This window comes from Orbicella faveolata, unplaced genomic scaffold (genome assembly GCF_042242905.1).
Source record: "Orbicella faveolata isolate gen_17 unplaced genomic scaffold, um_ofav_v1 contig_35, whole genome shotgun sequence".
Lineage (NCBI taxonomy): Eukaryota > Metazoa > Cnidaria > Anthozoa > Scleractinia > Merulinidae > Orbicella > Orbicella faveolata.
This window is the reverse complement of record NW_028301564.1, coordinates 952501-973802: the sequence shown is the minus strand read 5'-3', so window position 1 is coordinate 973802 and position 21302 is coordinate 952501. Positions and strand designations below refer to the sequence as shown.

At 36.8% G+C, this 21302-nt stretch overlaps 2 protein-coding genes and 1 long non-coding RNA gene across 6 annotated transcripts in view; 2 read left to right on the top strand and 1 right to left on the bottom strand.

Moving 5' to 3' along the window:
• Positions 1-134: 134 nt before the first annotated feature.
• Positions 135-9912, bottom strand: LOC110056814 (dolichyl pyrophosphate Glc1Man9GlcNAc2 alpha-1,3-glucosyltransferase-like). 4 transcript variants are annotated; one of them, XM_020763359.2, is made up of 13 exons: positions 9802-9912; positions 8171-8249; positions 6997-7190; positions 6508-6608; positions 5998-6065; positions 4944-5079; positions 4626-4744; positions 4082-4202; positions 3434-3576; positions 2461-2600; positions 2088-2185; positions 1427-1499; positions 135-704 (listed from the first exon to the last, which is right to left on the bottom strand). In XM_020763359.2, exons 1-13 carry the CDS (start codon positions 9894-9896, stop codon positions 389-391), a joined length of 1683 nt encoding a protein of 560 aa, XP_020619018.2. In that variant the 5' UTR covers positions 9897-9912; the 3' UTR covers positions 135-388. The 4 variants fall into 4 exon arrangements, with proteins under 4 accessions (XP_020619018.2, XP_020619019.2, XP_020619020.2 ...); XM_020763360.2 differs by lacking the exon at positions 9802-9912 and adding an exon at positions 8636-9793; XM_020763361.2 differs by lacking the exon at positions 9802-9912 and adding an exon at positions 8446-8619.
• Positions 9913-10002: 90 nt separating this feature from the next.
• LOC110056813 (uncharacterized) overlaps positions 10003-21302 on the top strand; it is an 11795-nt gene continuing 495 nt past the window's right edge. Inside the window, exons 1-6 of the mRNA XM_020763358.2 lie at positions 10003-10120; positions 10234-10369; positions 11291-11379; positions 15605-15847; positions 16028-16119; positions 17162-21302. The exon at positions 17162-21302 is cut by the window's right edge and continues 495 nt beyond it. Of these exons, the coding sequence (XP_020619017.1) occupies positions 10040-10120; positions 10234-10369; positions 11291-11379; positions 15605-15847; positions 16028-16119; positions 17162-18227 (1707 nt within the window). The 5' untranslated portion in view covers positions 10003-10039 and the 3' untranslated portion in view covers positions 18228-21302. The remainder of the gene's footprint in view (positions 10121-10233; positions 10370-11290; positions 11380-15604; positions 15848-16027; positions 16120-17161) is intronic.
• LOC110056816 (uncharacterized) lies at positions 11389-12475 on the top strand. The gene is made up of 2 exons (XR_002297481.2): positions 11389-11601; positions 12019-12475. It is a non-coding gene; the product is annotated as an uncharacterized LOC110056816 (long non-coding RNA).

The window sequence follows — 21302 nt, the reverse complement described above, 5'->3', positions numbered from 1 at the left end:
CACTGGTCATAACCTAATGTTAACCTTCTGTGCGTAAGGTGATTTTTATACTTCCTCATTAAAAAGTAGCAGGATAACTGATAACAGAAGTTCACGTTTCACTGAAAACCTTTTCAAAAGAAGTAAAGCAAATGTCACAAATTGTAGTCTTATTTTGTGAGAAATACAACAAAATCCACATTGTTCATTAGATGCCTCTCATAATTATTTGTTCAAGATTCTGTTTTAATCCAGAAAATCACATTTTACTGAAAACGTTTTCAAAAGAAGTAAAACAAGTGTAATAAAATGCACTTTTATTTTGCAGGGAAAAAAAAAAAAACTGAAACATTTTTCACAAGATGCATCTCATAATTTATTTGTTATTCTGTTTCAATCCAGTACTTTCCTATTTCCTCTTTGCTGGTTTTTTCCCTGTTGTTTTTCTCCTAGTGGTACCAACCACTGGACTGTTGGCTATTGGGCTCGTTTTCAGAGTGTCCACGTAAAACAAAATCCACGCCCATACCACCCCTACTGTGCAATACACAGATGTTAACATAAGCGGCAGAAAAGGCAACTTCACAGCAAGGGCAGTGAAAGGATGAATAGCACCGCAGTAGAATTCCAAGAATACTAAACCATACAGATACCATGCCTCGTACCACTCAACAATCGGTAACTTGAACAAATCCCCTACCACTGACTTTTCGGATGACTCGCCACTAAAAAGAAAGAAGATTGAACAGGTTTTACTCATTAGACCAGTTTGTCATTGCGATGAAAATCTTTGTGTCAGCCAAGATAGCTGCTAAAGAACATTATGCATGACGCCATTTTAACGTCACAACTATTACACTGTAGCATCTGGAAGGGTTCCAGTTATTTAAACTCAAGATTAAGATTTGGAATCTCTCTAAGGGTTTCAAAGAAGATTTGTAAAGACACATCTACATGTTCAAGGTCAAAGTGCGCATAGCACTTGAGAAAAAATTACCTCAGTTATTTCTTGTATCATTAGCTTGATTAAACATCTCTCAACTTTGTTTGACCTTTTATGTGGTTAAAACTTATGAAACTTTACAGAGTTCGTACCCTTTTTCAGAAACAAATTTCCAGGACTTTTCCAGGACTTTTTCAGGACTCAGATTGATTTTTCCAGGACTCTAAAATTCACATTAACCCTTTCACTCCCAAGATCTTAATGTTAATTCTCCTTACTGTCTGCCATACATTTCGTATTTTTTTACTTGAGTTTAACAGATTTCCAGAACTTTCCAGGACCAGTAGCACTTTACCAGGACTTTCCAGTCCTGGAAAATGCCACAATAAAATTCCAGGACTTTCCAGGTTTTCCAGGACCTGTACGAACCCTGCTTTAGTTTATTAAGTCTACAGTTATTACTGGTAGTTTAGTTTGCAGTTGTTAAGAGATGTTGGAGCTTACCAGTGTACAAGACATAGAGAATAGAATGAGAAGATTGTAAACATCAGCATCAAACAGACTTTGATAGGGGTTTCTGATATAAAAGAAAAAAAATACATCAACCATCAAATGAGTGAATTTGCAAACATATTGATTAAAGAGGTGGCACTATGCATTAGAAAGTGGCTAAATTTTGTAATAACACTGAGTTAATGCTTTACTAAGATTATTTCTGCACAGAATATCACTGATTCTTGGCACCACAGAAATACCACATACATTTTGCAATTAACTGAATGATAAACAATTTTGTAGTGAGGGTTGGAGGGGCAAGTAACAAGAGGAAATGTGATGCAAGGGGGGATCTTTTCATTTTTCTATTTTTTTTTTGGTTTTTTTTTTTTGCCATTCTTGTTCCCAGAGGCATTAACCAAGAATCAAAACCTCTGACGCCAGACCCAATTTTTTGAGCATGTGCAGAGTATTTGTTTCATATTCTAAGCCAATCAGATTTGTCAGATTTGATGAAGTGTGTGAATCGGGGACTTCCAGTATTGGACCAACCCAGAGGTCACAATTCTTGGTGCTGACCAAAAAGGAGTGCGGCCTCTAGGGACGAGAATGGTTTTTTTTTTTTTTGCATGTTCCACTTAAGGATTTTACACAATGAGAGACAGTTTACCTTGAGACTGAAAGAGCAGTGGAAACAGTGAGAGATGGCCTGTAGTGGACAAGACCAGAAACACCCGAGCAGCTCTTTGATCTACAATAGCCATGAGGCTAAAAGGAAAACAAAAAAAGTAGAAACCACTTATAAAGTTCTAAGAAAATATAATTAACATGAATTCACATGGTCTCAAGAATTAAAGAGTTTTAGAATTGCTGTAGGTTTATTTTTAACTATTCAGTGATGCGTTGGTTTTTGGTTAGGAATTTCAACTTCATATCTTTCATCAATGTCCAATTTTCTTTTTTTTGTAGACATAAAAACGAAAAAGACACCTATTAAATTCCCTTACTTTGTCTCCAAACTTTGATAAAACTATTTTACATACCTAAGAGGGATTATAACCATCAAAATAGCTTTCTCATGAACATGCCATCCAAACAGGAAGGAACCAAAAGCACAGAGAATAAGACACCGGAGAAATCCAGTGACACCGGATGGTCTAAACCATACATGGAGGAGAGCAGGCTAATTAAAAAGAACAAAACATATCTGTCACAAAAAGTTGGATGTCCAAAGTTGTAGGTTAACTAGCCCTCCACTCAAGGTTTTAACAGATTGCCTAGGTGACACCTTCCTGGTGATCTGGTGTAGACCTGGTTATTGGGTGTCTTGTCCTACACATCATTACAAGGGCCCTAATGTCTGTTTAGGTCCCTGGTGACAGTACGTTGGAGCTCAATAGAGAGTCAGATTTCGCCTGCTCCCTCATCCCTCGCCCCTCCCCATCTGATTACATTACCTATTATTAGGATTCTTGCAAAGTCGCCCAGTGACTTTGCACGAACGAGAGATCTTGTTCTTCTATTTTTGAGCAAAAGGGGGAGATGAGAGAGCAGACCCAACCTGAGCCATCAGGCAAGAGTTTTAAACACACTGTCCAACCATTGCAACTCCACCTTGCCACCCATGAGGGTAAAATAATTCGAAAATCCACATTCCATGATTTAAAACAAATAATTTGCAGTAATATGTAGTATTCCTGGCAGGATCTTGCAAGATCCTTAACATTAATTTGCACTGAATCCTACAAGAACCTTGAAGGTCTTTGAGGATAGTAAGTGAATACCATCAAAAATTGCTAGAAAAGATCTTTGAAGACCATAAATTATTTTCACAGCCAGATTTTTTTTTATAATAAATTTACAGCCAGAGTTATCAACATCTAAGCAAATAGGTGATGGGAATTTTTAACAAATCAGCTTGATGAAGCCTTGATCAACTACCAAATTCTAATTAAACATGGCCATAAGTAAAGTTCTGGAATGAGCACAGCAGACGAAATAGTCCAAACATCTCACCAGCACTGACAGAAGTGTTAATATCACCGTGACGATGGGAGGAACTGCTGGAAGAATCAAATGTTCCGATTGACCAACCAAGCCTCCAGTCATTGATGCCTGCTTATTGAAAAGCTCTTTGGGAAAAAATCCTGATTTAGAGCCTAAACAAAAAAAGAGCAATTACCACATAGTTTATTAGAAGTCAAGTTTAATCAGTAAGTTCACATCAAGGCCATCTAGGGGTATAAAAAGAGATGGAGTAACTGAAAGGTTTTTGTGCCCTCAAAACAACCCTCAGAGTAACTGTTGTAGAATATTTCCAACTACAACCTGGAAGAGCCTGGATACAGAAATAAAAGCTTTCTCAATGACATGGGAACAGGCCAAACAGGATGCTAGAGGTGATACGTTACTGAAAAAATTAGTTAGAGGCCATCAAAATCATGACCATGTAGACAAAAAACTAAAACAAATTTAAATTACTCAGGAAATGGAAGATGACCTGAAAAAGGGTTACAGTGCAGGATATTTTAAACAATTTTCTGATCATAGTCATGTTTGGTAAGACCCACAGACTGACCTGCCATGAGATAAGTTTGAATTTAAGAATTTTACAGACTTATATTTATATCATTCTAGGCTTTCTATGCCTGAACTTCAACTCACCCAAAATAGCAACAGCCTTGTCCAAAACATTATACAAAGCCCAGACGTTTGGTGCCCAGTAGGCATGGCACAAACCTCGCTTGAAAGGAAAAAGTCTTGATAACACCTGTGATAACTGACCCTGAATAAAATAATTAAATGGTTTTAATATGCCCAGTTTGTTTTCTATTTTACCTAGCTGTTATACTGTAGTCAAATTGATTTAGTCAACTTATATGAAAACATGCAGTGTACCAAAAAAAATATTTTTTCATAATTTGTTACAATAAAATTAAGGAAAGTAAAGCATCATGACGTTTTAACAACTTCATGTCATCATTGTCAAATAAATAAATTCAAAATAACGGCAAGGCATATTTATAGAATTTAGGATGTGAGGAAATAAATTGGCAAAGGTAACATGAGAGCAATCAGGTGAAAAGTGTCGCTCGCATGGAATCTGCTTGAAAAATGTCATGTTGCTTTACTTTTGTGAATTTTCGTGCTTAAATGTTTTTGGAAACATTTTTTGTTACAACAAAATTGTGTTTTTTAACCAGCTTACCATGGCTATAAATGGTCCAAATGAAGCTCCAAACACAATTACCACTATAAAACCAAGCTTGACCAAGTTCAAGGGAGAAAAATCCCAAATATTTACACCACAAATTCTAAGCTGCTTCTCTGCAAGATGAGAAAAAAATATATATATATTTTTAAGTCCAATTTGTCCTTTACTACACATTTATGGACTGACTGGAGGGGAAAGTTCCAGTGCTTTTAAAGACACAGAAAGGATCCTAAATGACTGCAAGACTAAAGAATGGCCCCACTATAACAAAAACATCAAGGTAATTATTTTATTATGTAAATTGTAATGTACCTTTCTTTTCAGCTGCAGAAGGTTGGAAACAATAGGACCGCAAAAGAAAGACAAAGTAAGCAGGAGCAATGTAGAGGAAGATGTGTTTAAAATTCAGCAAAACAGCAAACCAAAAAGAACCTTCCAATATCATTCCCTGAAAAAGTACATTTGAATATAGATTGTAGTTAAAGGATGGGTGATTGAATACTCAGAGACTATGATCTTGGGATCAGAACATGTAATAATAACTAAAGGAGTTGCACATTGTTGATTAAAAAATAGCCCAAAGAAAATATGTACACGTTCTGATTGGTTTAAAACGATGTTTCTATTAAGCAGTTAGATTACGACCTCAAAATTTCTTATTGCATGATAGTTGATGAGGGCGCAGCCTGAGTCATCACGCATTGAAATTGAGAGCAAATGATCTAATTGTTTCAGTATAAATCTACTAGTAGTTCAAAACTTAATCTAAATCCTCTTCACAGACACTTCGAAAATGCCAAGAAGCAGCCATCATTTTGTTAACAAGAGCACACTGCTATACTACTCACTAGAATAGATGGTGAGTAGCATAGCCAATCAGAGAACGGCATTCGTGATAGATTTGTACTGAAACTTGATAGAAACACTGAACTAGCATGAGCTGTTGACATTATGATGGCGCAAGCAAAGAGAATTTACAATCTTATGATTAAAGTAAACAAGTTTTTTTCTTTTTATCATCGTGAATTTTCTAAGAGAAATAAAAAACATGTTCCCTATGCTTCTATTGACTTATAGAAACTTGAAAAAGCTGTGGAAATGCTCGGCTCTTGGCTCGTGTTCCCACAGCATTTCTTGTTCTCCCAAACTTCCACTTGAGTTTCTATAACTTGATAGAAACATGGTACATGTTTTCTATTTCTTAAATACAATTCATGATTGAATTGCAGGAAAAATTACTTCATGCAAAACTGGAATGCAACTTTAGAAAGTGTATAAAGTAGTAGCCACAAACTTTTTGTACATTCTGCTCTGTGCTGTTTAAACTAAGCAACAGAGGACATAAAGATAGATGTACAATAAGCACCTCGGACAGTTTTGCTATAGAGAGAAGGAGAATACCAAATAGAAATCCATTGTACTGAAAATGAATGTCTGGAAGATATTAAGGAACAGTTTCCACATGTAGCCTTAAACATTTAAAACTCTGCTGCTGGCAGTATTAATTAAAAGCAGCCACTGACTCTGTCTCAGAACATTTACATGCACAGTTTAAATTTTGTATCAAGGGTGACAGCTCTTACTTACAAGGGCTACTTCCTTGCAAACACATTGGAACCTGTGTAAAGCAAACTGTTACATTCTGAAGTCAACATTTTTATGACATGTTGCATTTTTGAGCATATGAAAGAAGATAAGTTACATTGAAGAATTGAAAAAATGACCACAAGAATCAGCCATCTTAGTCCGAAGTTGATTACTTGACTCTGCATTACTGAAGAATGACATAAAAAAACATTGCTAATAACAAATATTAATCTAGATCTATACTGAACATTCTGTTCTGTTTGAGTGGACAGATCGTTTCAAAGGATACGATCTACTATAAGCAGTCCAAAATTAAAAATAACCAACATGGCTAAGATCAAGCAATTACGTGCAGGCAAGGATGACCTCTTGGCAAGATATCTGCAATACCTAGAAAATTAAGTCAAGAATTTTCAGTGAGTTACAATCAACCCTAACTAGCAACCAATCCCTGTACTGGCTACCTCAGTCTATAACAGCCAGGCATTTTCCTTCGACGCTGCTACTATACTGATTTTCAATGGTTGAAAGCAAGAACATCCAGGCTTGTTGATCCACACATATATTACTAAGTATTTCATCATTATCCAATTAAGGAATAAGTTGATACTAAGTTACATGACTGTATCATTATTGTAATCATTATAAAAATCTAAAATTGCTTAAAAAAATAAGACAAGTTAAAAATCTTCCTGTTGAGAAAATAAAACATTTTTTTTCACAAATACTTAAGAGACTTTAGACAAATGTTGAATGACAGATTTTTACACCCACTTACTCCTTTACTGCATAAGCCAAGACCAAATCTGTAACTATAACTGATCCTCTTTGGAACAAAACAGTTGAGATGCTGACATACTCCAGCTTACTTATGACGACCATCTTTGGATCAATAAGCACAGCTACTTGTGATAACAGGTATTCAAACCATGCAAACAGAGGTGGATAATCTAGAGTCCATTGAGACGTACTCTACCAATGAAAATAAAACAAGGATATCAAGAAGAATTTAAAAGCCTTATTCTAAACCTTGGTGGTTAATATCTAGATTGTGAACTCTTAGTCTCAGGCCTGATGGTAGTTCTTACTTTTTTTATCAGTTCAGCCAGCAAGAAAACCATTTAGTGCCATGGTTAGAGCACTTTTCAATTGAGTGTTGAAAGTACACCCTTTTTTATATTTTCTGTGGAGGCGTAGTGGCCTCATGGTTAGTGTGCTCAACTCCGGATTGAGCAGTCTGGGTTCGAGCCCTGGCCAGGGGCATCATGTTGTGTTCTTGGGCAAGACACTTTACTCTCATAGTGCCTCTCTCCACCCAGGTGTATAAATGGGTACCAGCAAATTTATTGCTAGGGGTAACCCTGCTATGGACTAGCATCCCATCCAGGGGGTATAGAAGAAATACTCCTAGTCACTTCATGCTACAGAAACCGCAGATTAGCACTGCCCTGATGAGCCACTTGGCTCACATGTAGACTTAACGTTATTTTTCTGTCAATTTTAGGCTGAGAGCATTCTTGTGAATATTCTTAGATTCTAGTGTATGACATTTCTGTTTAGTTGACTTTGATGGTGTTGACGTAATTTTGGAGCCAAACTGCAGTCAGTGAAAGCCTAATACGACTCACGTAACTTCTTACAGAACTGGGACTAGTGCTGTTTGCTGCTTTTTGGCTAGAATTGCCGTTTAGAGAAAGGAAGAAAATAAAATACAAATTTTCAACACAAAATTGTATTCTTTTCAAAATCTCAAACTCGGGTTTATTCTTAAAATATTCTTAAAATTTTGCAAATTTCAGCCTCGATATTCTTTTAAACTAAATTGTATTCTTATAAAAAGAAAGAGCATAATCAGGCAACCAGTTTGGTTTTACTGTGGTTTGAGATTGGTAAGTAGTCTTGTTGAGTAATCTAATAAGAAAATTATTTTAAGAAGCAGCATTGCAGAGTACCTCATAATACCACCTTGACAGGGGAAGGCTGTTTGTGATGGCAAGCCAGTTTCTATGCACTTCAAAATCACTAGAATGACTGAAATTTAAGTAACACACAGAAGAGCACAAAACAAGAACAATACAAAAAAGTCATTCAAATTTCCATTCTACATGTAAATGGTTAACTTTCATACAAGAATTTACTTCTAAAGCCAGTGTTATAACTAATAATCTGTTAAGAAAATTGAATATTCATTACTAAGACACACTTACAGTGGAACATTTTTGTTTACCTGATATATGCCTGTTAATAAGTCAAACTAATGAATGATTCAGCATTTTGCTGGCTTGATATCAAAGGTGTTTTGATGTGTAGTATTGCTGTATATTTTTACTTGGTGGTTGTACTTTGACTTGCCCTACGGGCTCATCAAAATAGGACATACCGATAACTAGTAAAAAATATAAAGTGAGGGCACACACCGAAACATCTAATAAGACATGTGCATCCAATATCCAATTTCATTTCCTTACAAAGCTGTTAACAGGAAAACGACTGTGGAGTGGCTTGCAAACAAAAAGTAGAAATAACAATGTTATCTTGATCATCATTATAATGTAAATGGCAAAAGGCTCACTGTAGAGCAAGGTTGCTTTTCAAAACAACAAAGTCCTGAATGCAAAACAAATCCGCTTCCTGACCCAAGGTGCATAACGCTTTTAATGTCAGTCACTAGTGATATATAATCTTGGTTGACCACATCCTGATGATAAAAATAATGAAGAATTTCACCAGCACGAAACTATGGTAAATGTAATTTTCAGATGCTTTTATTATATTTCACCTGTGGCGGAGGTATTATTGTTGTGAGAGAGAGACTCCTCTGCTTTAACAGGCTACTGTGATACAATTTCCAAACCCATACAACACCACAATCAGTTATGAACAGTGCACAAATGTCTGTCAAATCATGGCAATTGTGTTAAATATTCTAGTATCTTACTAGACTGTTAGACAAAATCTCAGCAGTACTCAATCAAGCAATGGACATACTTCAAAACATCTGTCTGATTAACAGTTCTAAAGCGGTGTGTTTATTATCACCGCCGGCTACCTAATACCAAAATAAATCGTTTCAATGTTTCACTGTACATGTATTTTTTGATGATCATTATCAAGAAACTAGCTTCAAAATTGTAATTAAGATGATAATGCAGTTCAAAACAAGAATGATTAACATAAAAATGGGATTCCAAAGGGCAAGATGCTTTCTTAAATTAATGCTTCAACGCAAAATATTGTAAGTTCAATTAACATAGCAAGCTTTCACGCTTATGTAACTTAACATTTCATTAAAAGAGTAAAGTTGTACTTTCGCGCAAATTGAATTTATTACATAACGTTGAGCGATGCACTCAGCTTCATCTGAATAAACAGATTTCGACAAATCAGATCAAGCGTAACCTACTTCAGTTTCAAACGTGCACAACAATTAGTTACACTCGGATGCCCCCGACGCTGGATGCTGTTTACGCAGGTTCACGGTCTGTCGCGCAAGCTATCACAAAAGCATTAAGCTCACTACTCACGCGATAATACACCAACGTTTACCACTTAAAAACACTGAACATTATGTCTAGAATGGTACTACGCCGGAATCAGGAGAGATTTCAGGATCACGGAGAAAACAACAAGGCTGTTCCACCACTCTGCCATCCCATCCGCTCTCAAAATTGCCGCCATGTTGGATTAAATCGCCTACTGCGCATGCAACTCGTGAATATCCGCTGTAAGTCTCATGCGCCTCCGATGTCACCTCGATGTCACGTATGTACATAGCACACGCAATAGATCAGATGGCATGACATTCGAGTGTAAACAGCCTTATGGCGAACAAAAAGGTCTCCGTTTCCTCAACTTCCCTGTCCATGACTCTTCCGATTTCTTGCCAGATTTGTCTAGGAAAGGTAAGTCTTGTACTAAGAGTGGCTTTCGCGTGTATGTCTTGTGTATTGAACCATACGCGACTCGCCGAAATGCCGGATTTGAACTGAAATTAATTGTTGTGTGGTATTCATAGGTTAGGGAACCCGTTGTATGCCCCAATCAGCATGTCTTCTGTTCAAATTGCATGGACATGTGGCTGCGGTCTCACTCATTCTGCCCAACGTGCCGAACGTCGATAACTTCAGAGAAACCTTGTAAGAAGATTCTAGGTAAGATTTTCAGAGATTTAACTTAATATCTGTTTGCCGCAGTTTCCTTCCACAAGGAAGAACATGTCGGTCTTTACAAATCATCCAACTGATGTTATCAAGTCTTCGTTTAGGCAAAATTATAAACAGTCAAGGTTTTTTAATGAGATTCTACAACGAATAGACATAAATTTCTTAATTTCAGACACGCTGAGTCGTGTAGTTCGTTTACATTTGGTTACTTGTCGGGGTCGCCGAACGGGTTGAAAGGAAACTTGGTTTAGAAGAGTAAATTGATGTACTATCAATCGAATTTTCAGTGTCATAGCATACTACATGTAAAGAGTTTATCAGAAGTGGTGTTCTCGTGGACTGGTCTGGTTATTTTTCCGTGCAAGCTAAAGTCCTGCCCTTATGACTCGCTAGCACAATATGTCTTCGACTTGCGGGTCATTGACCGTCTGGATCGAAGCATTCTTGTCATATCTCTTTTGTGTGAACCTCGATCGAGGCTATTTATCGTGTGACCCGTGTAACCTGCAGTTGATTTCGAAAACAATTATGCATTTTATTAGCAATCCAGATAACCAATCAGAGGCCTTGTTTATGTTATATGAGCCAAAGTACTAATTCCATTAAAAAGAAGCTATTCTTTCGTATTTACCACAAGCTGACGTGTTTCCATTGCGCAATATTTATGAACACTTCTTCTTTGCTTGGTCAGACAGTAGGGTATTAGAATAACAATGACTTTCATGTGAGGTTCCTTTAGCAACCACGGGTGATTGTCTGCTATTTTTACCCTCCCCAGACCGCTCGTTCAATATCTAATTGAAGTTCTGCCAACAATATTAGCCCAGTCTAGAACAGTTTTCAAGTTTAAAAATTATAATATTGAGTACAATATATATGTTTCATATCATTTTTGTGTCTTTATATCAGGAAGTATTGATTTGCCAGTGAACTCTGATGCCGTGACAAGAGCAGAGTTAAGACGAACCAGACTTGACTTAATTAGACGTGAATATGAGGTAAACAGAATGACATGCACGTGCACACTGAGTGCTAGGTTAATGCGAACTCGTGTTAAATTTTCTAAGCCATTTAAAAAACCGAAATATGCAATTTTGAGTTATTATTCCGCATGTGTTGTGCAATGCGATCTCTTTTTTCATATATGTCTGACAGGGCAAGATTCTAGATGGTAAAGCACTCAGATCTCTATCTTTTGAGGTCAGGGTGTCCTTTGGCAGGTATTTTTTTTTTTAAATTAGCAGGATACATATGTGTTTGCTACTCATAAAAACAGTCTGTAAGTAGTCAGTTATAGTACGGAAGGTTTTTTAAAAAACGCACTATAGTTTTTTTATCTGTTAAAAATAAAGCCATCTTGAAGGGGCAGGCATTGTTTTATGCTAAATTGAGGAGTGGCTTGATTGACTTTATCTACCTGGTATTGATTTCTAATCTTTTTCTAACAAATACAACATGTGTCAGTCAAAGCATGGGAGGGGTTTCTTTGTTTATATTGGTTGCCTTTTAATTGTAGGAAATGTCACAAAAGGACCACTGCGAGGTGAAATATTTTAGATATTGTTCTGTACATCAGAACCCACGAAAGATTTTGGCCAAATTCACAAAAGCTGGCTTAACCTTTTCTCCTCTTGCAGGACTGTATTTCTTTTGCAGGTCTGCAGTTCTTCCATGTAAAGCTTTAGTGCAAGACTTCATAGCCTGTGTTACAGCCATCTACAAAAGAAAAAAAAAATGGCGTCAATGTCACAAAATCTGATGCAATGTTTAGAGAAAACAATGGAAATTGCTCTCAGCACAAACTCTGCACGTGATCTTTGCGTGAGACAGTTAACAACAACCTTTGATAGAAGACAGAAAGAAGACTCTTGCGGAATAATTTTGTAGCCACAAAAGGCTGATCACCTCTAGTAATCTGGCTTGAAACCTCAAAATTCTAAACATTAATCTCACTCACAAAGTGTAACATTTCCATTGAGGTCTCTGTTACCAACTCTTTGAGTATTTGTCAACTCAACCAATAAAATAAAAGCGCTGATTTCAACAGTTAACAAACATTTAACTTCATTAAACTGGAAACAATAGATCAACCAATCAGGTCATTTTCCACACATTTTAGGCCTCTCATGATTAGTATATGTAATCGCATGGGCCCTCGGGCAATTAAGGGTTAATTTCACGAGTATTTTCAAAGTTTTCACAAAAATGCCCGAGTTGGGAAGTGAAGGGGGCAATGTGGAAAACTTTGAAAATACAAGTGAAATTAATCCTTAATTGCCCGAGTGTATTTCCAATTACATGCTTATCACATAAAGGGTAAAACTCTATAATGGAATACTTTCAAGGTCTTGCTGTTGCATAAACAGGTTTGCTGGTTGTCATTAAAGAACAGGCTAGCAGTAGAACCAAGAAAGCCTGCTATAATAGTAAGCCAAACACAGTAAGTTCAATTCACTCAAAGCAATTTCTATACAAATAAAACTTTAAGCAATCTAATTTTATTCCCTTGTTTCACGAAGCTTGCAACAGCGTGAAACTACTTCCTCGATCGCTGAAAGACATAAACCAGTGTGTCCAAACAAGCCCTAATAACTTCTTGAATCCAAAACTCTCCTTTCCACCGCGAAAACTTAATGTACTAACAAAATTTACGCTCTTTTTTGTGCCAAAAAGGTGACCTGTGATACTAATAAGCCGACCCGAAGCAAGACGAAGAAATTAACTTTCAATTTGGCAGCCATGAAGTTCTGTAATTCTATGCTTCGTGTGACACTAGATGTCCCCACTCAAACTTTTTTCAGGCTGCGAATCAATACTTTTTTGGATGGGAAAATCCTTTTCCTTTTTTGCTCTTTGCTGCATGTAGATTTTCTTTCACATTAAAGCCTCTCTGTCAACCGGAATGCTTCACAGGCATTTGTATTTGTTTTTACTCTGTAACTGAAGAAAAGGTTAGAAAAATCAGAAGGATTTGGGGCATTTGGTGGCCTGAAATATAATTAACTGGTAGAAACTGATATGAGATGTTTGCTTTAGTCACAATTTGGCTGAGAACTACTGTATTTTGAAATTCTGACTTCGCGTTGCAAGGTGACAGCTGTCAGCTACGGTTCCTGCCACCCGTAAGCATCATGCAGAGACTTGAAACAATTTCATGCAATGAATTTGCTTTTTATTTGCTTTCAGAGACTTAAGAAGCATATATACAGAATTAACAGTACTTCCTATGCTTAGCATATTGTCTCATTCATGATGCAGAATAAGAGGAACAATAATTATTTGTTTCGTTGATGAATTCATACCACGCTTCAGAATCCTTACAGAGTTATTATCAATAACGGGTCACGTACGGATACTAAAATGTTTTCAGTTCACTCTTTTTGCAATAAAAGGTTAGTTTTCTTTACCAGGAATATAACGCAGCAGAGAAAGCACTTTTCACTTTTCTTCAAAATAAATTTCAAGAAATCTCACCAAAGTTAACCTCAAATTGGATGAATCCACAAGTAGTGTGATAGTCTTTTCTGAAGGCTAGCAATGCGAAGGAAAATTCAATTCACTGTCACTCACTGCTGCAAACGGGAGTATTTTTTCTTTGTATCCGAGTACATCTTAACTGTTTCTCCAGCAATCCTAGACAGATTTTCGGAGATAATTCTCTTGACGAATGTCTATGGTCTACACCTTCCGACAAGGTTCTTCGCAGTCGCCATGGCCAAAATCACATTGTACCGGCTGTTCTTTAGTTTCTCAAATATGTGAAAAAAACTGACAATTTGCGATCATATATTCCCCTCAGTGTTAAGGGTGATAATGAATCTTGTCTTTAAATGTCAGACATGTAGAACAATCCAGATGAATGCCTTGGATTATAAAGGATTGAAGAGCGCATTGATTGGCAACAACAAATTAGAAGTTTCGTGAACCAGGAAACCTCCAACAACATGCGCAATGCATGCCTGTCGACAGAGAGTCTTTAAGATGAAATAGCCGTGTTTAGATCAAACTCAGAAGGGAAGCGTTTCTGAAATTCCTTTTCAAAATCTGTTTGAAGCTGTTTGAAGCGGGAAACCAACTTAATGCAGGCATACTGAGCCAATCAGCATCCAGTAATCATGCCCTCTATATTACCAAAAGTGCTGTCATGATTAGAAAAAATGCCCTCTGTCTCAGCCAATCAGCATTCGGTAATTTTGCCCTGTATGTGATAATCATTGGAAACACACAATCCCTCTCTCCTTTTTTTTCGTTCAGGGAGGGCAGCTGTAACACAGGCTATACACAACATTGTGAAGAAGAGCTTATTTAATTACATGCTGTCCTCTTTTTGGCAGCATAAACATCTGTATACATTGTAAACGTATACTGAGTGCAACCTATCTTTCAAATACTGTCTTTGGTCCATTACAAGGAATATGCCACACAGATAGCAACAAGTCCTTAGTGTTCATGCCTTGCTGATTTTAACCAACATAACATGTTGCAAGGACAGATTGAATGCAAAATAAATAGGTGTATGAACTGGGGTGGAGGGGGGGGGGGGGGAACGAGGGGGGCTGCAGCCCCCTTAGCTATGGAAATTATATGATTTTTTGGGCAAAACACCAATGACTCGGGCAACGACACTTGAGAGAAAACATTACAAAATAATGCTCTTTGCATAATTTCCAAACTTGTAAATAACATTTTTAGCTAGTTACTTTTTTTAGAGTTTTTTCTTTTAATAAGTTTTAGATTCTACTCGGATTGAGACTGTTGATAGAGTATGATTGATTGATTATGTAAGCTTAGAATATAACTATTTTAGTTTCATTAGATGTGAGAATTGTGACCATTTTTGTTTTTCATGCAATTTGAGTGCATTTGCATCCTGATTTGAACACTCTTGCATTCGGGCATTGCATAAAGTTTCGGGCAAGAAGGTCACCACCATGAAGTCCGAAGGTGGGTAGGGGGTCCAACAGAGGGTAGGGTGCCTATCACCCACATTGGGCAAGCATTGCATTCCCTCCAGGGGTACAGTTAGCAGTTTTGGACACTATGTTCCTTTCTGTCGCACTTAAGTCACAGTAACGGATTTGGTGTCTTGGCAAGACTCAGATTTTATCATTCGTCACCCTTTTAATGGCCTGAGTACAGACTTTACCTTACAATGTTTTGCTACTGTTAGTGTTTGTGTATTTACATTGTATAACTATTTTTATAATAACTGCACTTTTGTAGGATGAAATCAAATCCCTTCAAAACACAGTAGATCGACTGAAATCTGAAAATAAGCAGCTTCACGAGAAGATGATTGAACGAGAAAGAACAATGGCCTCTATGGACTTTACAAGCAGACATGGGACCAAGGAAGACGGTGCTAATAAACTGGACATTGACATGTTAGTAAAACTCACAACCAGGTTACAGAAAGCAAGTCACACTTACGAAAGTCTAAGAGGGGATATGGACAAGATCAAAGAGGTACTTGGCTGCATATAATGTGTGTTCTATTTACTCATAGCATTTTATTACCTTGTGATATTATTCCATTATTCATTATTTACCCTAAGATAAAGCCCAGGCTTAGGGTTAGGATTAGGTTACAGTTTGGGATAAAGAGAAAATAAAATATTATAATGTGGCATAAATTATTGTTTGTAGGATAACAAGAGGCTGCAAGAGGAAAACAGGAATCTTACGAGAGAAAACTCTCGCCTTAAAGATGACCCAAAGTTTTCCAAGTCCCCTCAGAGGTGTGGGTTTGTTGTGATTTTAAGATGATTTCCACAGAACATTTGAGCAATAATGGCAAAAATTAAGTTACCAAAAAACCTCATTGCATGGCAATATTTTGAATACAGTTAAGAAGGACTTACCAAGACTTTAGTTCCAAGTTGACCCTGTGAGGGAAAATTGAACTTGAAGTTATCCATATTTCAAGTAAAACAGATGTTTAGCATTAGTTAAAAACAATTATAACACATGCTTTAAGAATTCTTATGAGGTTTGACAGTTACTTTCTCGGGAATGCTTGAGAATTTAATTGCAGAGTCACACGCAGAAATGAACTAAAGTGAGTTGTTTTCAATAGCATTCCAAACGTTACTGTGCTATGAGTAGATTTTTAGTAAATAATTTTTGTACGTATTGCTCAAACTTTGAACGGAATCTGTCTTGATCCTTTGTTTATCTTGCCAATGTGAATAAATAGGAATAATTGGAAAAGCTAGTCAATCAATTTATTAATGCCTTCACCAGTGACAAAAGCACAAGTACAAAATGCTTTATTTTGCCACTCATGAAAACTAGGCTTAGTAAGTTAGAATCAATTTCTATCACTGATTTAGATTTCTGATTATTTTATCAACTAATTGATAATGGTATGCACCTTAGGTGATTTTGATATTTTCTGCACCACATTGATTTCTGGCTATTTTTCACAAAGTCGTGTTCATCTTGTTGTTGTAACTTGTGCATTAAACATCTCTGAATGCCTACCAAAACACTTCTGTTAGAAAATTACCTGCCGTCAGATACATGAATGTTCTTCTTAAGTTGAGATCTTGCAAAACTCTGTAAGGTACCATAACCAGCCTTTTATCAATGAAGGTATGGAATGCAGACACTGATGAAATATTGTGATTTCTTGGCTGACAACCGAGCAGCTAAGCCTCAGTATAAGTAGGTTGAGTTTAAAACATTACTTCATAGATTTAGAAAATTTGTATTTTGGCTACATTCAGTGCAAGAACCCCTGCAATTAAATGTTTCAAAATGTCATTAATTCCTCTTTAGGTTCAGCCACTATACAATGGCAGGTCTTCAGACAAAAGTAGGTCAGTATGAGCGTGAAGTTCAGCAACTCAGAAAAGCATTACAAAAGAGCGATAACTACATAGAGGACCTGACAAGCAAGCTGGATGTGCCGACAGGACAGTCTGTTGTCAAGTCTAAGAGAGGCCAACCCAGATCAAGCTCAGTGCCAAGTTCCTGCACAATAACAAGTCTTTCAGAGGACAAAGATTCATCGGAGAATGGCACTGCTACCAAAAGTACAGATGATGTCCAAGAGGTAGAAAATGTCGATCCACCAGAGGATGCAAGCCCTGGCAATGATGGGGATCAAAAGAAAAGGTCTTCAACTGCAGGTGATAACGAGAATGTCATGTCTAATGGTCATTCTCCAATCCTTGCACCAATGAACAATGAAAGGTTCTCGTTAGAATCAACCACTTCTTTTGCAGATGAAAGAGCATCTGGTCTGAGCTCCCGACGAAGTTCCGAGGTCAGTCTGTATGGTCAAGACTTGGAAATCCCCCCTGGACCACTTACAAGCTCTCTCAACATTCTGGAGCCTGTGGAGGGGGAGGCACTTGATCGACCCCCATCTCGAGGAGAGCTGTTGTTACTTGGTGACCCTTCTTCTAGGAGACAGGAGAAGCCCCCACTAGAAGAAAACCTGAATATGTTCACTGCAAGTCGACAGCTGATTATGATGAGTGAGCGCAGGGCAAGGCAGAGGGATGTAATGGATCCTAGTAGATTACGAGATTTTAGTGAATGTTCACCAAGCAGCTCTGACGGAGGGAAAAGGAAATCACTGGACGCAAAGTCTCTTGATTTTGATATGTTCACCAGTGCCGCTGACGAAGATTCACCAAGCAATTCTGTTTCACATGAATCTCCTTCTTACAGCAGAGAAGCTGAGAGTGGTTCCCCTTGTTTTCATACTTTCTCGTTGGCTAAAATCAAGTCAGAAATAGAGCTAGGCCATGAGGATGAGAGTGCCCCCAAAAAACCAAGAGTAGAGGCTGATGAGTATCCAGATACTGTAGAGAGCGATGACCAGGGAAAACCTTGAGTCCTCCAGTGACTACCTTTGTTCACATGTGTAGTGTACCTTCATATTCTCATTATCAGTAGCTGCATCATGATGCAGTGATAAAATGTTTCTGATTGATCTTTTCTTAGTTCCTGTTACATATAGCTGCAACATGATCACAGTAGTGTCCAATTACTGTAATCAAGTTAAACCTTGTAGTTTCAAGTTGATTTTGGAAATTACTTGGCTGCTTGATTTCATTCATGTAGTCCACTCACTCTAGATACTTTAAGTAATTTATTGCAAATTAAGAATAAGAAGTAAGTTATTAGTTTCAAAAAGTTCAAAAATGAAGTAATTTGTTATTCCCATGGCAAATGATTTTTAAGTGATGCTTTATACTTTCTCCAGATTATGCTGCTAATACTTTTAGACAAGCAATGACTTAGATGCCCAAACGGTTATGAGCCCCCTGAAGATAGTTTGTTATCTACTTTTTGATAAATAGATTCTGTCATGATTATGCAAACCAATTTGTTATACCATTCGGAATCAGTCACATTTACTTCACTCTCAGAACAATACCAAATTAATGTATACCATCCCTCCTGGATTATCTGGAAGAGAGCATGTGTCCCACATGTGAAGGAAGTGCTAAGAGTGCATTTTTCACTCTGATTTTAGCTGATTTTGGGGTGACACTTAAACAATATTTGATGCATTTTTTTTATTATTTGGTGAAACCCTTCTTACAACAACTTTTCTTTAGGGAGGAAAATTGGCAACCTCCCAGATTTTCTTCTTTTAGGTTGGAAATGTGCCAACCTAAATGTGAAAAAAAAAAGGATTATATATTTCTCACTTATTTTGAGTGGTATCAGACATTGGTTCCCCTCAGAATCGGATAGGAATGCAATGCTAATACTGTATTTTGTGCTTTATTGTTCTTCCTAAATGTGGGTGCACATTACATAGGCCCATTCTGATTATTTAGAGTTAGCTTCATGCACACTTCTCAAAATTGTTGAAGTGTATGAAGGAAATGGTCAGGGAAGTTTATCCTCAATTTGACATTGAGTTATTTAAGTATTATGAGAACATCTACATGCAAATTACTTTACATGGCATTGCTCAATCTAACACTGTAATACTCTGCATTTCAATCATTGAAAGACAGAAAATTGCAGTTTTATACATAATACGTGGCGTTTATGACAGTAGCTCACATTTTGTAGTATTCATAACATTTAGTAACAAGTTGTTTGATTCCATTTTGTCCCTGGACACTAAAATATTTTATTTTAAGTTATGAGTTGATATTTGGTAGTGCCATGAGTGTACAGAGCCCCTTTAATAAGACTGTTACCATGTCGTCATAGTCAAATTTGACCAGTCCCATTATTGAGATGGATAAACAGTGTAATTAAGTTCATGTTTTAAGTCTGAACGCTTTTTTCAGCTTTTCCGAGCTTTACAGCTGTAGATAACAGCAACAGTGGCATAAGATGTAAAAATGTACTGGTGACTACCATGGTGCATATAGATTTCCAAACAGTATTCATCCAAGTTTTCGCCCACTGAATTTTGACAAATAGGGAAGACTGTGGGTGCATTATCCCTGAACACCAGGAAATTTCTATACTGTAGATTATAATGCACTCAATTTGAGGTTTTAAACTAGATTTCTGACAATTTTTAATGGGAGTAAACAGTAAAATCACAAGATCATGACTCTAACTATTAGTAATTACTTGTTTAGCAGTGCTAGGTAACAGTAGCCCTTGAAATGAATTGGAGATGTAGGAATGGGGTAGCTGTGGTGTAATTTTGAGTAGCTGTATACCTTGTATGACTACATGTAACAACTTTTGAGGTCGATACTAATGCAAATATTCTAAATGTCATTTTTTTAGGGTATAGAATATTTAGAAATTATGCAGAGTAGGCTGGGAGAAATTTTGCAATAGTCTGTAAGTCATGTGCGAAACTGATAAAAATACAAAGCATCCACTACTAAACACAGTGAGAGTGTTGTTATGTTATAAAACGAACATTTTTCACCTCTTACTGTCACCACACTGCTTGTGTTATTGCAAGTGAGTCAGATTTTCCTCTCTGTAGATTAATTTTCACTGGTTTAATTATGAACAAAAACATACCCAAAAAATTATTAGGATAGCTTCTAGTTTTTCAAGTTAATTTCTGTAACTTTCTAACTCCTTTTACTCCCAGGGTCAACTGGAACATTTTCCTTATTGTGTTTACATACGTTTTGTTTAATTAATTTAGTTTCAAAGGGCCTGAAGCATGGTAACACTCAAGCCCAGCTTTGATTGACAGAAAACAAGTGCACATTCAAAGAATTTAGCAAAATTACGCCTCATTTTTTGGCTTTATTATATGACTGAGATTGGGCCAATTTATCGTTAATTTTTAATTTGCCCTGCGGTGTAGATTAATGTAGGCACATTCATAATTCTCTCAGTCAAATAAGGATTTACACTACACATGATCAGTGAAAATTCTTCTAAGTGTACCAGTACTTGCCTAAAGGCTTGTGCAATTGGAGGGAATTGTCAAATATAACTTGTAGTGTAAATCCTTAATTGCATTCCCATTCATATGATTTCCTATGATAATAATTTTAACTGACTTCGTAATTTTAACAATATTGTTTAGCATCATGGACATGTAGTGCTATTAAAATGTTGCTGTTGTGTTTTGGACGCATTGCGAGCCTATTTTAGCGAGGTCAAATAACAATAGGCCCGCAATGCATACAAACTGCTGTATCTCTGCACCGAATAACCAGGACATTGTGGTTTTCAAGTCACCAAAAATCTTTTGTTACAGAAAGTAATTTTCAGTTGGTTCCAAGTGAAAACAACAGTTGTGAGAAATCAATTTTGACTGGTTGGGTATACCAAGCAAGCCCATATATGCTCCCAAATATTTTGGATGTTGCACTTTATGGTACTTAAGGCTCTATTAAATTATTAAAATTCTCTGTTAAGACGATCAAATGGTTCATGCTCAACCTGCTTACTTGCATTGGATTAAATAGGAATATATGACTGCTGGGAGTTAGCCCTTTCAGGGTTTAAAAACCGTGAT

Bases quoted from the DNA above. Each gene is read 5' to 3' on its own strand.
- LOC110056814 (XM_020763359.2), bottom strand. From the start codon at position 9,896: ATGGCGGCAATTTTGAGAGCGGATGGGATGGCAGAGTGGTGGAACAGC. The intron at 8,250-9,801 runs GTACCATTCTAG...CTTAAATTTCAG, and splicing joins TCTCTCCTGATTCCGGCGTA to TCATTCTAGTGATTTTGAAG. The intron at 3,577-4,081 runs GTGAGTTGAAGT...TTTTTTGTTTAG, and splicing joins CAAGGCTGTTGCTATTTTGG to GCTCTAAATCAGGATTTTTT.